This window comes from Nasonia vitripennis, chromosome 5 (genome assembly GCF_009193385.2).
Source record: "Nasonia vitripennis strain AsymCx chromosome 5, Nvit_psr_1.1, whole genome shotgun sequence".
Taxonomy (NCBI): domain Eukaryota; kingdom Metazoa; phylum Arthropoda; class Insecta; order Hymenoptera; family Pteromalidae; genus Nasonia; species Nasonia vitripennis.
In genome coordinates this window covers 26,464,209-26,480,757 of record NC_045761.1, presented here as the reverse complement: position 1 = coordinate 26,480,757, position 16,549 = coordinate 26,464,209, and the positions used below count along the sequence as shown (strand labels likewise).

General features: G+C 41.5%; 2 protein-coding genes across 3 annotated transcripts; both read left to right on the top strand.

Annotated features, from left to right (window-relative positions):
* Nucleotides 1–579: 579 nt before the first annotated feature.
* On the top strand, nt 580–10,317 carry LOC100120739 (probable multidrug resistance-associated protein lethal(2)03659). Its single transcript, XM_001604297.6, has 15 exons — nt 580–2,067; nt 2,800–2,910; nt 2,985–3,119; nt 3,764–3,968; nt 4,398–4,620; nt 4,901–5,465; nt 5,864–6,377; nt 6,460–6,747; nt 6,834–7,057; nt 7,129–7,649; nt 7,725–7,955; nt 8,039–8,391; nt 8,467–8,712; nt 8,797–9,099; nt 9,178–10,317. Exons 1-15 carry the CDS (start codon nt 1,994–1,996, stop codon nt 9,319–9,321), a joined length of 4,137 nt encoding a protein of 1,378 aa, XP_001604347.2. The 5' UTR covers nt 580–1,993; the 3' UTR covers nt 9,322–10,317.
* A 77-nt stretch (nt 10,318–10,394) lies between these two features.
* LOC100120763 (probable multidrug resistance-associated protein lethal(2)03659) lies at nt 10,395–15,877 on the top strand. 2 transcript variants are annotated; one of them, XM_031931495.2, is made up of 14 exons: nt 10,395–10,510; nt 10,575–10,685; nt 10,820–10,942; nt 11,015–11,216; nt 11,291–11,513; nt 11,588–12,104; nt 12,171–12,666; nt 12,724–13,190; nt 13,266–13,789; nt 13,859–14,089; nt 14,149–14,453; nt 14,511–14,756; nt 14,837–15,139; nt 15,209–15,877. In XM_031931495.2, the coding sequence occupies exons 1-14, from the start codon at nt 10,437–10,439 to the stop codon at nt 15,350–15,352; spliced, it is 3,966 nt and encodes a 1,321-aa protein (XP_031787355.1). In that variant the 5' UTR covers nt 10,395–10,436; the 3' UTR covers nt 15,353–15,877. The 2 variants fall into 2 exon arrangements, with proteins under 2 accessions (XP_031787355.1, XP_008207016.1); XM_008208794.4 differs by having other exon boundaries at nt 12,153–12,666.
* Nucleotides 15,878–16,549: the final 672 nt, after the last annotated feature.

Here is a 16,549-nt window from a genome sequence, read left to right as displayed (position 1 = left end):
GATGTGCGAATAGAGTGCGCTACTTGGCAAAATTTATTTTTAAACTTCAAAACAAAAGTCTTATGATAACTGTTAATTAATCGAAAAATATCGCCGCTTTACATATACATTTAAAGCGATCTTCGATCATTTAAATCTCTATTGCAACTCAAATTTTCCTTTATTTAAGTTTCATCAAAAACGCATTCACCAAACATGCGCACAGGTTGATGACTTGCGCTATCCAGTTAAATATTTACTTGAGCGCCGAACAAACGAACGAATTCGGTGCGACAAAAGACGTCAAGATATCTCTACAAATTCGTATTCGCTAAATCATCTTTCTGCCCTATCCAAACATGTTTACGCATTGTTTAATCGACTGTTAACCATACTGAATCACATCAAAGACGCCGAAAACTCGATTGTAAAGCGACATCTGCGATCTCTGTGCGCAAAGAGCAGATAGGGCGGATTTTTCTAAAATAAAAATATATGCATTCACGTGCGCGTAACACTTATAACTGTAGTTATATAAGCTCGCGGAGAGGCTAGCGCTCATATTGGCAAGCGCATCGCGTCAAAAAAATCACTCGGCCAGTTGGTCGCGCGTCGCTCACGAGTACAGGCGAAAGAGCCAATTTAGCGTTCTTAATGAGTTTAAATATTTGAATACGTCGGCAGTCGGACGCGCGCGGGCGTCTTGATCGCGCGACCAGTGGCCAGCGATGCACATCGCCGACGAGACTTTTTCTCGTAGACAATTGTGAAAACATACTTGCGCTTGTTTATCTAGCACATTTTCTCGATTGATGTGCGAGTAGTGTGCGTAGATATTGTGCGTTTGTGTGTGTCGTTCGGGCTTGTGAAATGTAAAATTTCGCGATCTTACGAAATGATCATGAAAGTGTTGAAAAACAAAACGTGCTCTGTACATCATCGCACTTGCACTTGACATTGCAAGAAAAAAAATCATGATCCGACGACTTTTACAATAATGCATATAGCTAACGAATGACACAAGATAAATTTGTTCGCGTAGAAGTCACAACTCAATCAAGTTTGTATTTTTATAGCTTATCTTTATTTCGAGTACTGTATGTACATGCTAATAACAGTCATTGAACGGCTGCGTGTTTCTACATATAAATACGCCTGTGACGTACTGCGGGCGCTTTGGTTTTAACCAGTAATATATTAATCTCGAAGCGTATGTATAAGTATACAAATCGTTCCTGAAACTGGTTTTAGAACGATCGGCATTCCATTATACTCTACTGCCCAAAATTAAATGTGACGGTCCAGTATTTTTTGTTACAATACTTTTACATATGAAAGTTAGTATTTACAATAATTTATTGCATAAATGCTTGAATTATTCAAAGCCAACGACTTTTTTATACACTCGAGTGTCTAGATTTGTATGCCAAATTTGTATACAGAGAATAACTATTTATTTCAAGGACTCGCAGTCCGAAATTCTCATGCTCCGAAAAACAACGTCTCACCTAGCATTACTGTCACATTATTCATCCGCATCCGACAACGCGACTCATTATGTATGTATACAGACAAACTCTCTCTCTCTCTCTTGCGCGCGCGCGATAAGCTTCGCCGATAAAAATCGGCGAAAAGTTATAAATTGAAATAGTGTAGAAGATTCTCGCCAGTGAGTCTCGCGCCGCGCGAGCGCAGGCGCCTCTTCATTCCTAGCGCTGTCGACAAAGTTGTAACACTTGTTATAAGGTAAACCCTGCTGATATGCGAGATTGTAAAACCAGTGCGTCGCTATTCGTAAAATCAAGCTCTTATTATCCATTTCTGCCTACTGTGTTATTTCGATATCGACCGAAGCTTGTGCGAAACGCGCGTGCCTGTGCAGCGTCTGTATAACATAGAAAAAGAAATAAACATCGGCAGCAGCAGCAGCGAAGAAAGAAAAATAAGAAGCATATAACGGAAGAAGAGGAGGCGTCACGTTAATGTGCGAGCGCAGTAGAACTTATACAGAGTCATGGATACGAGTCGAGCGAAAAGTCGGCCCAATCCTCGGGAACAGGCCAACAATCTGTCGGTGCTTCTCTGGTGGTGAGACTCGCTATACAACACTTTTTTGCCGGGACTATGCTCTATTTTTATCGAACCTCGGACACGCGCGATTTTCCAACGAATCGCGCGCAATATGCTAATGAAGCTGTGTACTATCTGTCAAGACGATTAAATAGGCCTGCTCATTGTTTTCTCGCGCGGGTTTTTCATTCACTCCGCGCAGAGAAGTGTCGTGCGCGTAGACTTATACGATAGAGCGCGGAATTTCGTGACCTTGCAATGGGAAATAATGCGCGAGGAAAATTTCAAGAGCTACTGTGTTTGGGTTTTGTCGTGTTATCTATTATGAGGAGGGGACGTGTAGAATCCGACCGGACTGCGTTTCGTGGGAAATCGGAAAGTTATCAGGGCCGTTTCGGAAATATTTATGAGACTGACTGATTGGCGCGTAACGAGGAGGAAAATTCAATTCAATTTACTCAATTTCAGCGCGATAAAGAGAAAGAGTGCTGCGTCGCGCAAATATTTATTCACTCGCGCTAAAACAACGATCGGAAAAATAGAACTGCGCTATCGGGTTTCGCGACTCGTCTATTACAAGGGCGCCCACGTATGGTATGTTGCGTGCAATCGAATCGATTTTTAATTTAAGTTCGGGAAAATTCGCAATAATGAGTTCTAAATATACGGTAATCATCACTAATTTATGCATAGAGTTTAGAGAAACTTAACGATCATAAGCGTCATAATCAATCAATTGCAATTAAACAGGTGGACGGTAGGAATATTCAAGAAAGGCTACACCAAAGTCCTGACGGTCGACGACCTGTTCGATCCTCTGAAGATAGACCGATCGACGCTCCTGGGCGATCGATTAGAAAAGTTAGTACATTCCATCATCCTTATCAGCTTTTATCACACGCTCGATCAATAATATCGATCAATTTTCTTTTCAGACGATGGGAACAGGAGCTGAAAAAGTCGAAAAAGTTGAAGAAAGAGCCGAGTCTGATGAAGGCGATGTTCCTTGCCTTCTACGGCGAGATCTTCTTCATGGGCGTCATCCACGTATTCCTGGAGTTTGTTCTCAGGTACGCACTGTCGTATTGTTGACTTACATCAGTACCATATACGCGTCGATCTTATTTTTCAATGATAATGTAGTGTACTCAAGTGAATTTGCTACTTATGGCTGTGTTGTCTGTCAAACAATTGTCCCCCCCCCCCCCCCCCACCCCTCCGACACTTGCGCGACGCTCCAAGAAAACAGTTCGATGCTTGATTTATCTTTTTTTTTTCTTATGATCTGGTTGTTTTGAGAACGGAGTGACATTTTTTGTTGATTACAGACTATATTTGCGCCCGCTGTATCTCAATTACATACAATATAACGATAAAACGCAAGCAAATTTGTTCTTTCATATTTTTAAATGAATTTATGAATTAAATTTTCGTCCGTCATAGTGACTGTTTAATGAAATCGGGCTTGAAAAATACGAAAGACGCACCGCTAATAAGTCCTCAATCTCGTCGCTGGTTCGTTAAGATTATGAAAGAGCACGAGCGTAAATAAAGTAGCAATTAAGCGATGACAAACCGGTAAGTGCAAGTCATGCCGTCATAATTTTTTCAATCTCCGTAGTCACGATATTTCGTAAACAAAAAAATCATCACGTTTTTGTATTAAAAATTAATAGAATGTATAAATTTAAATAAATTTTAATTTTTTCGCCAGAATGGGCTCACCTTTACTGCTGGGTCTTCTGCTGCAGTACTTCAAGCCGCAGACGACGTCCACCTACGAGGATGCATTGCTCTACGCGAGTTCCTTGGCCCTCGCCAGTATCTGCACAATTCTTTCGGCCAACCACATGCTGTTCAAAGCTTACCATCTCGGAGGCAGGGTTCGAATCAGCGTTTGCTCACTAGTTTATCGAAAGGTTGGTGTATAGCGATATTTTGAATTGTTTATCATCACTGTTTATAATAGATCATACACGATAAAGCGATAATCGTTGAAACGTAGAATTCTATTTTTAGATTCGAATCTTAATGCACTGCGCTTCTGATAACCGATCATTGGCATCCGATCGTGGAATTATTGATTCTCGTGACACAAGTAGCCGCCATAAATAAATCGATAACGAGTAGCGCGATTGACATCGCGCGTAACATCCATGTGTACCTATACTATCTACTATCGATTTATTATCAAACGAAGCGCGCGTAACGTTTCCGCAAAAGCTAACCACATGACGCCAGTATATTCATCGCTTAAACGATAAATTACTCTAAACTCGTCCCACTTAGTACTGCAATATATACTAGCTCTCACGCATTGGATAAAGAAAAATTAATTGTCATGACAGGCACTACGATTGAGCAAGACGGCCCTGGGAGAGACGGCCCCTGGCAAGATCGTGAACCTCGTGGCCAACGACGTCAACCGATTCGACCTGGTCATGATCTTCCTGCACACCATGTGGAGCGCACCGATGTCTTGTTGCATCGTCGCCTACATCCTCTACACCGAGGCTAAATTTGCTGCGCTCATCGGCATCGCTGTGCTGCTCACCGTTGTGCCTATTCAAGGTATTTTATGGCTGATTGTAAAACATTCGTTTTATTATTCGCTGTAGCTCTTACAACTGCAAATGATTTATCTGAGGAGTAAACATTGTAAAGATACATAGGATATTATCGTCGGTATCGCGTATAAAATTATTATATTCTGTTATTTGCACGACTTTCACGAGTTAGCGAGTAAAATATTGGAATGACACCGTTACTCGTGTCGTTTCAAAAAGAAAAATTATACATACCGGACTTTCACAAATCACCCAATAAATAAACGATATTTTTAACTTTACAGTCTACACCGGCAAGCTATCCTCGAAGTACCGTCTCCAAACTGCCATCAAAACAGACGAGCGAGTTCGCCTCATGGACGAAATAATCTCGGGTGTGCAGGTGATAAAAATGTACGCCTGGGAGAAGCCCTTCTGCGCTTTGGTTGAAATGTCCCGTCGGCTCGAGCTCAAGGTCGTTCGCAAGTCCTCCTACCTCCGTGGTCTCTTCATGACCTTCTTCCTGTTCACGACTCGCTGTGCGCTCTACTGCACCCTGGTCTCAATGCTCATGTTCGGCGAGACTCTGTCTGCCGACAAGATCTTTGTCTTCGCGTCTTTCTACAACATGCTGTCTAACTCGATGACGGCTATGTTCGTAAGAGGCTTTGCCGAGTTGGCCGAGTGCAAGGTATCGGTTAACAGGATACAATCGTTCTTGATGTTGGATGAATTCAGAGAGGGCAATGTTATTGGGGACCAACCGACAAACAAGCAAAACGCAGTCATCAAAGAGATGGAAAAGAATATGGCCTTAAAGAATAATGTGGATGAAATCAAGAAGGATAAGGATAGTGTTAATGGTATTATGTGAGTGTATTTATAAAATGTAAGAAGCCTAGTAGAAATCTTGGATATTTTCCGTTAGGCTAGTTTTCAGAATTTCGAAATGTCTATCAGTATAATGAAATGAACGTTTGCTTGCAAAGAGCCCGGTCGTTCTCAATTTTTCTGGCATGCATTAATCGCCCTATAAAACCTCGTTTGCAACAGTGTACTCTAAAAATAAGGAAATCTCTGTCACTTGATAAGGGCGAACAAACGTCGACGATCTAATACACGAGCAAACAAAACTGTATTACGATTACTCAGAAAACGTAGTAGAGCCCAAATTGAAAATCAAAAGAAGCGGTTTATATTTACAAACATTCTCACTTTGGCAAACTAGCAAAAAGTAAATTCTAGTAAATCAAATGTTTGTTTTACAGACCTGCGGACTCCTACTACGATGACGATAATGATTTACCAGACTACTCCGTTCGATTAGAACACGTGACAGCCAAATGGTATCCCGAGCTCTCAGAAAACACCCTAGAAGACATCGATTTCAAAATCGAAAAGGGCAAGCTATATGCTGTAATCGGTATGGTTGGTTCGGGCAAGAGTTCTCTACTTTCCTCGATCCTGGGCGAAATCAATCTTGTCGAAGGTAGTATTAAAACGAAAGGAAAAATCAGTTATGTAGGCCAAGACGCTTGGGTTTTCGGATCCAGTGTTAGGCAGAATATACTGTTCGGACAGGAGTTTGACAGACAGAGATACCAAAGAGTGGTCAAGGCTTGCTCGCTGTTCAAGGACTTTGCGCAGTTTCCCGAAGGTGATCACACCGTTGTGGGAGAAAGAGGAAGTTCACTATCCGGAGGACAGAAGGCTAGAATTAATTTGGCCAGAGCTGTTTACAGGCAGGCGGATATCTATTTACTGGATGACCCGTTGAGTGCGGTAAGAGCTGTTTTCCATGCAGATTTTCATACCTTAGTGAAAACTAGAACAGATAAATGACTTGATTTCTTGGTAATTTTAGGTTGATGCACACGTAGGAAAGCACCTGTTCGAAGAGTGCATAAGGCGTTACCTTCGTGGTAAAACGCGAATCCTGGCAACTCACCAGTTACAGTTCATAAAGGACGTTGACGGTATTATTCTTTTGGATCAAGGAAAAATGCAGTATTACGAAAATTATCACAGACTCTTGGAAGCTTACCCAGAGTATGGTAGTTTGATAGCTGCTGAAAAGGAGCAAAATTCCATCGAGGACGTATCCATCGAAAAGACTGAAATTAGAAGACGATTCTCTTCGACTGGAAGCAAAGTAAATACATAAAAATACACTTCGAAAATTAATAATTTCTAAACAGAATATTTAGTAATTTAACGCAATAAATTGTGCTTGTTTAGTCTCGCATTTCCGAATGTGGAGATTCAGTAGACATCGACGAGGATCAAGATGATACCAGAAATTTGGAGGAAATTATGGAGGAATCGTCGAGAGGTGCCGTAAAAGGAGTCTTTTTCAAGTACTTCCACGCTGGCTCTACCGTTTGCACAGCGTTGATAATGTTTATGCTTTTCATATTCACACAAATCCTCGTCAGTTTGAACGATTTTTGCGTTCCCTATATGTAAGTAGTTTTTATCGTTCGCAAAAGCGTGCAAACGTGCTGACTCGTTTAAAATAATTCAATTTTTTTAGAGTGACAGCCGAAGAATCCCGACATTATTACCAAATTCACGAGAATGACACGGATGCGCTATTTGCCGCAACTAATCGAACCAAAACTGCAATCGCAGAGTCAAACCTTCTGCCCACCCAAATATACATCTACATTTACAGCGCGATCGTCTTTTCAATCTTCATAATTGGTCTAACGCGCTCGTTCGTCTACTACAACTGCTGTATGCGGAGCAGTGAAAGTTTACACAATTCGGCCTTCTCTGCCCTCATTCGCACAGATATGCACTTTTTCGACACGAACCCCAGCGGCAGAATTCTTAATCGGTTCTCAAAGGACACGACCGGTATCGATGAGCATCTACCCAAGGCGTTGTTGGATTCCGGACAGGTGCTTCTAGGAATCACTGGTGCGCTCATTGTCACGTGTATAGTGAACTATATATTCTTAGCGCCTGCGCTGGTTATTGCCGTTGTGTGTTATTGGATCAGGAAGGTCTATCTGAAGACTAGTAAGAATATTAAAAGGCTGGAAGGAATGAGTACGTTTGACATTAAATTGTACATTAATTGTTTGATTACATTGCATTTTTATGATAATTTTTATTTGACTTTAGCTCGATCTCCTGTATTCACGCATCTTAACGCAACTCTTAATGGAATAGCAACCATAAGAGCGTATCAGGCCCAGGACGTTCTCAAGTACGAGTTCGATAAATTCCAAGACGTTCACACTTCCTCCTGGTACATTTACACTGCCTGTAGTCTTGCCTATGCATTTGCTCTCGATTTGTTTACCTTCAGCTTCATAACATTCATCACGTTCAGTTTTCTGATCTTCAAAGAACGTAAGTTTTGAATGATATTTATCAAGCAGCAATTAATTTTTTTTATTGGAAAACTGAAAATAATGCTTTATCAATTTTCATAGAATTCAATGGTGGCGAAGTAGGTCTAGCAATTACACAAATGATGGCTATTGCTGGCTTGGTGCAGTGGGGAATGCGTCAAAGTGCTGAAGTAACGAATCAGCTGATGTCTGTCGAGCGAGTTCTCGAATACACTCAAATTCCGCCCGAAAACAACCTACGCGACAACAATATCGTTACCAAGGCTAAGAAGAAACGAGATAAGGAGCAGGTGGCGATGGTGCCACTTGTAGTACCACCCAAGGATTGGCCTAGTCGTGGTACCGTAGAGTTTAAGAATGTGTATATGAGGTACAGTGAACAGGATGAGCCGGTACTAAAGGATTTAAGCTTTTTCGTCAAACCAACAGAGAAGGTACGTTATTTTTTCTTTGAAAAATTGTAAATTAAGGCATAAAAGTTATTAATATTTTTAACCATACACTTTTAGGTAGGAATAGTGGGAAGGACGGGAGCTGGAAAATCGTCGCTCATCGCTGCACTATTCAGACTTGCACGATTAGATGGTGTGATTGAAATAGATGGAATCAATACCGGAACGATAGCGTTGGAAGATTTAAGAAGTCGTATATCCATCATTCCTCAAGATCCAGTATTGTTCTCTGGTACATTAAGGCGTAATTTGGATCCGTTCAATGAGTTTCCTGATAAAGCTTTGTGGGAAGCTTTGGAAGAGGTGTGATGACAACTATTCTCTTGCCATAGCAATGATGCAAATATTTAAACTTATCAAATAAATAAAAATTATTATGGTGAACAGGTGGAACTAAAAGACGCTATTGTTACTACCGGAACTGGCCTAGACTCACGCGTATTGGATCGCGGCTCAAACTTCAGTGTCGGACAACGTCAACTAGTTTGTCTAGCCCGAGCAGTATTACGCAATAATCGTGTATTGATGCTAGATGAGGCCACTGCCAACGTTGATCCGCAGACAGACGCTCTAATCCAACGCACTATCCGAACCAAATTTGCTCAATGCACTGTACTTACTGTAGCACATAGATTAAATACGATCATCGACAGCGATAAAGTCATTGTCATGGATAGAGGACATCTCGCCGTAAGATTTAGCTTCAGATTCTTTAAGTAATTTTCAAATTTATAGCTAAATTCATGTACATAATTTTTACTTTTATAGGAATTTGATCACCCCTACAATTTGCTGCAGAAGGAAACGAGCCAGTTTAATTCGTTGGTTAAAGAAACTGGCGACGCAATGTTCGAACAACTCTACAATTTGGCTAAACAGTGCTACAATGAAAAGTACAGTAATAGCAGATAAAAACGATTATTTATTTCTTCACGATTATTAAGTATTTTGCCTTTTACATAGGCATACTCATTTGACGTATGATATATGGATAAGATTATTTGAACATGCACACAATTATGTACGCATGCGAGTAACGAAATAATACTTAGATATCTGAGTGACTGCTTTAAATCGAACGTTATTAGATAGCTAACGAAGTCATTTATCTTTCAATACTTTACTTCGTAATAAGTTTGACTGTGATGTCAAGAAGGAAGTTTTTGATATAAATGATGATTTATTGTATGTTAAAAATGTTATATTACAAAGATCAAAAAACGAAGAGAGTGCGTTATATCTTATTGTCGCGGTTTGGATCGATTATTGGTCTTAGTACTCTAAGAACAGAACGTCATGGTTTAGTTTTAAAGCTACATTCACTTAGATTATACTATATAGCCTGTAAGGAAAACAACAATCGACTCGTCTTTATTCATTTTTTTATAAATGTTAAAATATGATATATTTTTTTTTTAATAATAATTACTAAATGTTTTACCATGAATCGTATTTGAATTGCGCTTTCTGGATGCTTATTGATGCGAACTTTGCACAAAACTACAGTAATTCCTCAAGGTATCTGTTACTATTATCAAGAAATTAAGTTGCTAATTTTTCCGAAGACAACTGGTTCGATATCTAATAGCACCATATTACTGCTATAGATTATAAAACGTCACTGAAAATTGATATAAATATAAAATTTGATTATCAAAATCCATAGACCACCGACAACTGTATTAAATGCAAAATAAGTTTTCTATTAAAATATAAAACTCTACCCGCGGCAGCACACGCAACAAGCGAACCTTGAATTTTCAAAGTATTATCAGCGACAGTATACGTAAATAGGACAGACATTGAAGAAAATTTTACACTGCAGCCAGTTTGTCAACTTACTTGCAACAGGAAAAATGTGTATACGGATCATATGAACAAGATTATATGGTTCGTTTTTTGTCGGAATATTACGTTTTGATCAGTGATGTGTCGTTGAGAAATGGTTTATTTATTGAGATAACACGAATACTCTTAGTTTTTAAAGTGCGCGTTAAATTGCATTTGTTCCTTTGCTTTCGAATATAATGAATACGGCCACAGCAGAGAGCAATCCGAATCCTCAAGAGAGAGACAACTTCTTCTCGAACCTTTTCTACTGGTGAGTTTTCTTGCCATTCGATGCGGGAGAAGAATTACTAGATGGAAAAGTAACTGATTTGCAGGTGGACTAGGCATATCTACAAAAAGGGTTACAGAAGGGCTTTGGCGCTGAGCGACCTTTACGATCCGCTGGAACTCGATCGAGCGTCTTATCTCGGAGATCGATTGGAAACGTCAGTGGAGAAAACAAACTAGTTTGACAAATTCTTATATATTCATTATCTTTAGCGGAAAACACTCGTCGGACGATTTAATAATAATAAAACGATAAAAAAATTCCACCTCCTTCATTTAATTTTTCTTGTAGTCAATGGAACACACAAGTTTACAAGGGAGCGAAATCGCTGAACCTGGCAAAAATCATATTCTTCACATTCCAAAGAGAATTCATACTTGGTGCCGTGAAGCAAATATTCGAGCTAGCTGTTATGTAAGAATTCTCTGTGACGACTGTCAAGTAAATAAATGCGTATAATTATTTATTGAAAAATCGATTCGTCAGGTTCGGATTTCCGATTCTGCTCGGATTGCTTCTCCGATGCTTCTCAGACGAAACGAAGACTTCTCGCGAGACGCTAATGTGGTCGTTTTTTCTCATAGTCTTCGAATTCATGAAGACGATAATAGGCAACCACAAGCGATACAGTCTCATGCATCTCGGTGGAAGAGTACGCGTTGCTTTGTCGACGTTGATATACAGAAAAGTGAGTAACGACGCGAGTTGGACTAATCGCCCAGCCAACCAACAGATTTTTCTAACGTTCTCTCATTTTCGCAGACTCTACGTTTGAGTAAGACAGCCATAGGCAACACGACAAGTGGAAAAATAGTCAATCTACTTGCCAACGACATCACTCGACTGGACTATGCTCTTGTCAACATTAACCTCCTTTGGACCATGCCGTTTTGCCTCGTGATTATCGGTATCGTTTTGTACACGCGAGGCGGTTGGTCAGCTTTGGCCGGGATGCTCGCCATCTTCATCCTTGTTCCAATTCAAGGTATGACCTATTCAACCATGATGAGTTGAAACTTTTGCGGTTTCAGAGACATTTCAATGAGCTTCCTTTAACAGTCTACCTGACCCACTTGTCCAACAAGTATCGCAAGCAGTCGACTCAGAAGACCGACGAGCGTATTCAGCTCCTGGAGGAGGTGATATCGGGCATAAAAATCATCAAGATGTATGCCTGGGAGAAGCCCTTCTGCGCCTTGGTAGCCACTGTCAGGAACCTCGAGCTCGGGATAATCGCCAACAGCACCTACCTTCGTGACATCTGCTTGACCTTCAACATATTCACTTCAAGAATCGCCTTCTACTGTACCATCGTGGCCATGGTTCTGATGGGCGAGCATTTGACTGTCCAGAAGGTCTTCGTCATGCTGCCCTATTACAACATCCTGGCGGAGATGGTATCAGAGTACTGCAGAGCTCTGACCAACATGACCGAGACCAAAGTCTCGCTCGAGAGGATCAACGGCTTTCTCATGCTTGAGGAATACGCTCCCAGGATCTTCGAGGAGCTCAACGAATCTTTCAAGTCTCTGGAGAACGGGTTCACGGTGTACGACGAGGCCGACGAGGATTTTGCGTGAGTACATTGCACAATAGGTGGATTAGTGTCCTATTTGTAATAAAGGATCGTGATGCGAGGTAGGATCTTCAATCTGACCGAGGAAAACTGGGCGGTGAACCTGCAGAACCTGACGGCCAAGTGGAACTTGGCCTCGACGGACAACACCCTGGAGGACATAGACATGAAGCTCGAAAAGGGAAAGCTGTACGCTGTGATCGGTATGGTCGGATCGGGCAAGAGCTCGCTCTTCTCCACTTTCCTCAAGGAGATCAACGTGGTAAACGGCAACCTGGACGTCAAGGGCAGTCTGAGCTATGCCTCGCAGGATCCCTGGGTTTTCGGAAACACCGTGCGACAGAACATACTGTTTGGGTCGAACTTCGATCAGGAGAAGTACAATCGGACGGTGGACGCCTGCTGTCTGACCGAGGACTTTACGACACTGCCAGACGGGGATGAGACTTTGGTCGGCGAGAAGGGCGTGTGCCTGTCCGGGGGTCAAAAGTCCAGGATCAACTTGGCCAGGGCTGTTTACAGGGATGCCGACGTGTACCTGCTGGATGATCCTCTGAGCGCGGTGAGAGAATTACCGCGGAGCAAGTGGATGACGATCTAAGGGAATTTCAATTTTCAGGTTGACGCTCGAGTGGGAAAGAGGCTGTTCGAGAAATGCATAAAGGACTACCTGAACAACAAAACTCGAATACTAGCGACTCATCAGCTTCAGTTTATAAAGCACGTTGACGGTATCGTACTGATGAATCACGGCAGGGCTTACTTTTACTCCGATTACGTCGAGCTATTGCTAGACTTTCCAGAATACAACAGCCTAATCTCCACGAATCAGAAGAGTGACACAGCCAGTAAAGGCCTCTTGACTGAACATCTACCAAAGCAGCAGAATGGCCACGCTAATGGAGTCAAAGATAATAATCCAAGAACTTTCGAGGATGCGATGGAGAAGTCGACGGAGACGAATGAAAATATGATCTGGAAATTTTACAACGCAGGAACGAGCGTGTTTTTCGTTACTGTGATGATCTTCCTCTTTCTCTTGATACAGGCCTTCATATGCTCGAACGACTTGTTCGTCCTCATTTTGTAAGTAGCGTCTTTCCCGATATCGTCGCATCGATTGAAACTGAATAATTCACACCGATCCTTTCATCCTCGCAGTACCGACGCTGAACAAACTAGGTTCAGCAACAGCAGCAATACGAACGGCGCAAATAGCACCGGTAACGCTTTCACTCACAACAATCATGGAAGCACAAGAAAAGAAGATCTGCATCCGGCTCAGTACTACGTCAACATCTATACTGCACTGATCCTGTCGATCTTAATTGTCGGCATCATCCGAGCTTTGACCTACACGACTGTGTGTCAGCGAAGTTCAGAAGTACTCCACAACAGGGCTTTCAACGCCGTAGTGAGAACAAGTCTCAGATTCTTCAACACCAATCCCAGTGGGAGCATCTTGAGCCGATTCTCTCAGGATGTGTCGATCATCGACGAGCTCCTGCCTCGAAATCTATTCGAATCGATTCAGTTGATACTGGTGTCCTTGGGATCGGTGCTGATAGCCTGTATCGTCAACCCGATAATCGTGCTACCCACTATGATCGTTTTCGCTCTGTACTGCTGTATGAGCATCATATTCATGAAGACCTCCAAGCACACGAAACAGCTGGAAGGAAAAAGTGGGTGAATACTTTCCAATAATCAAGCAAAAGCTATAGTTAATCAGGATAAATTTCATGGAATTTCAGCCCGAGCGCCTCTACTCACACATCTCAATGAGACCCTCAACGGCATATCGACGATAAGGGTGTGCAAAGCCGAAAAGATCCTGAGTAAGGAATTCGAGAAGTTTGAAGACCTTCACACGTCCGCCTCATACTGCATCCACAGCTGCAGATGCTGCTACGGCTTGATCGTTAAACTGCTCAGCCACGCACTTCTAACTTGCGTGACCTTTAGCTTTGCGATTTCCAAAGACTGTAAGACACTCTTTCCGATGAAATTTTTCCATTGAAACGTCACTTAACGCAAACGTAAGATTTCAGCGGAGGCCGCGTGGGTCTGGCCATAACCCAGTTGTTCTGCGTCTCTACGATCCTGTGCTACGGGTCGATCATGAGTGCCGAAGCGGAGCATCAACTGATGGCGGTTGATAGGCTCAGGGAATACTCGAAACTACCCGAAGAAGATGAGAAGAGGGTCGATTCGAAGAAGCCGCGCGAGATACCGCAAAAGTGGCCGAGTACAGGTTTCATCGAGTTCAACAACATGTCCATGTGGTACAACAAGGAGGAAGACAAGATTCTGAAGAATTTGAAGTTTGTCATCAAACCGTCAGAGAAGGTTGGTATAGTCCTGGATCAAATGATTGTAATCGTACTAATTGAACGTTGAACACAGGTGGGAATAGTTGGACAAACGGGAGCCGGAAAATCATCATTGATCGCGGCTTTATTCAGACTAGCGGAGCTGGAAGGCGCAATCGAAATCGACGGTATAGACACCGGTTCCATACCCCTGCAAACTCTGAGAAGCCGCTTGTCCATCATCCCTCAGGACCCTGTCCTGTTCTCCGGTACACTGCGACGCAACCTCGATCCGTTCGATGAATTTTCCAGCGACGCTATCTGGAGTGCCTTGGAGCAGGTTCGATTCATCGTAAAAACACGGATCATAAAAGTAATTTGGCAAGTTTGAAATAAAAAAAAATGACGTTGCTTCAACAGGTGGAAATGAAAGATACCATTCAACTATCGAAAGCCGGCCTGGAGTATCAAGTGAGGAACAGAGGCTCCAACTTCAGCGTTGGCCAACGTCAGCTGATCTGCCTGGCCAGAGCAGTGCTGAGGAAAAATCGGATACTGGTATCCGACGAAGCCACAGCTAACGTCGATCCTCAAACCGATTCCCTCATTCAAAGAACCATTCGTACGAAATTCGCTCAGTGCACCGTGATCACGATCGCACACAGACTGAATACCATCATGGACAGCGACAAGGTCATGGTCTTGGATGAAGGCTGTTTAATTGTAAGCACTAATTGTACCTAAAATTTCGAAGTAAGATTTTCTATCATCAAAGTCTTTCTATTTTTCAAGGAATTCGACCACCCATACAATCTGCTCAGAGACGAGTCGAGTCACTTTGCGGCACTGGTGAGGGAAACAGGCACGGCTATGCACCGGCACCTGTTTGAAATAGCCGAACGAGCTTACAAGGTCAATTACATTGAGCTGCCATGAGATCACATCACACATACTTCGTAATTCGGCGATCGAATCAAATTTTTATAGACTTTTTACAAACGTTAAGATAAATTAATTTAACTTGATAACAGAGTTGAAGATTGATTTTTATTTCTTATAATCGTGATCGTGATATGAATGAATTTGATAATCTTATGTGATATGTAAGTTCGTGAGTTTTATTATAGCTGTATCGGAAATAGATAAGGCTTGAATTAATTGAATTAAATGACGTATTAATTTGATTAATTTAAAGAGCAGATTTCAAAATACTTTCATATCGAACGTCGAACTATACCGCGAGAGAAACCTTTTTATTATATTATGCATTTAATTATATCTATAGGTATATTATACCGCAATTCATTGAATTATATACAATGTTCTTTTTTCTTCACTTTTGATCCACCCTATTATCTCAAACTGCGAATTATATACTACGAACGAGTTATGTATGACTCAAGCAAGCTCACACGACGATGAGTTTAATAAAGAAGTACGTACAATATACGTGCCCAAGGATACTGCGTGGGAAATCATGTTAAACATTGAACTACATGAAAAAATATTTATGATTTCAAACATTTTATCCCGCCGCGTTCGGCGCGAATTTTAAAACTCAACATAAGCACAAAACGCTGAGTCACACGCGTTAACAAATTTTTATTTTATAATTAAGATAATTTAGTCATTTTAGTCATTAAATAGTGAATCATCATAAATATTTCGTATTTTGAAGGCTGAATGACGGTTCAAAGTATTTTTAAAAAAGTGCGTTGCAACTTAATAATTTACAATTGAAAATTTGCAAATTGGTTAACCGCGTCCCAACATTGTATTTTCAAACAAAACAGCGTTTCGTACACGCGGTTACTTTTTGTGCATGATGTTTTCGTTGCGAGCTAATCGCGCATATAACCGACTATAAGCATACTGAGAAGCTATCATACCTTATTTTGAAGAATATTTTCTAAAAATAATGTAATAAATAGGCGCATCCACTAAGAAAGTATTCGTCGAACCTTTTCTCTTGTTACACCAAATACTCGTCCCAATCCATAATAACTAAGTATACTCGCGCACAGTATTACAATAACACTCCGCTAAATAGGGGCTCCGAATGCGCGCATGTATACACAGAGAGAGAAAGAGGCACATCACGTGGCGATTGAGGTTAGGGTATACAAGCAATGA

Bases quoted from the DNA above. Each gene is read 5' to 3' on its own strand.
- LOC100120739 (XM_001604297.6), top strand. From the start codon at position 1,994: ATGGATACGAGTCGAGCGAAAAGTCGGCCCAATCCTCGGGAACAGGCC. The intron at 7,058-7,128 runs GTAAGTAGTTTT...CAATTTTTTTAG, and splicing joins GATTTTTGCGTTCCCTATAT to AGTGACAGCCGAAGAATCCC. The intron at 8,713-8,796 runs GTGTGATGACAA...TATGGTGAACAG, and splicing joins TGTGGGAAGCTTTGGAAGAG to GTGGAACTAAAAGACGCTAT.
- LOC100120763 (XM_008208794.4), top strand. From the start codon at position 10,437: ATGAATACGGCCACAGCAGAGAGCAATCCGAATCCTCAAGAGAGAGAC. The intron at 11,217-11,290 runs GTGAGTAACGAC...TCATTTTCGCAG, and splicing joins CGACGTTGATATACAGAAAA to ACTCTACGTTTGAGTAAGAC. The intron at 13,191-13,265 runs GTAAGTAGCGTC...TCATCCTCGCAG, and splicing joins GACTTGTTCGTCCTCATTTT to TACCGACGCTGAACAAACTA.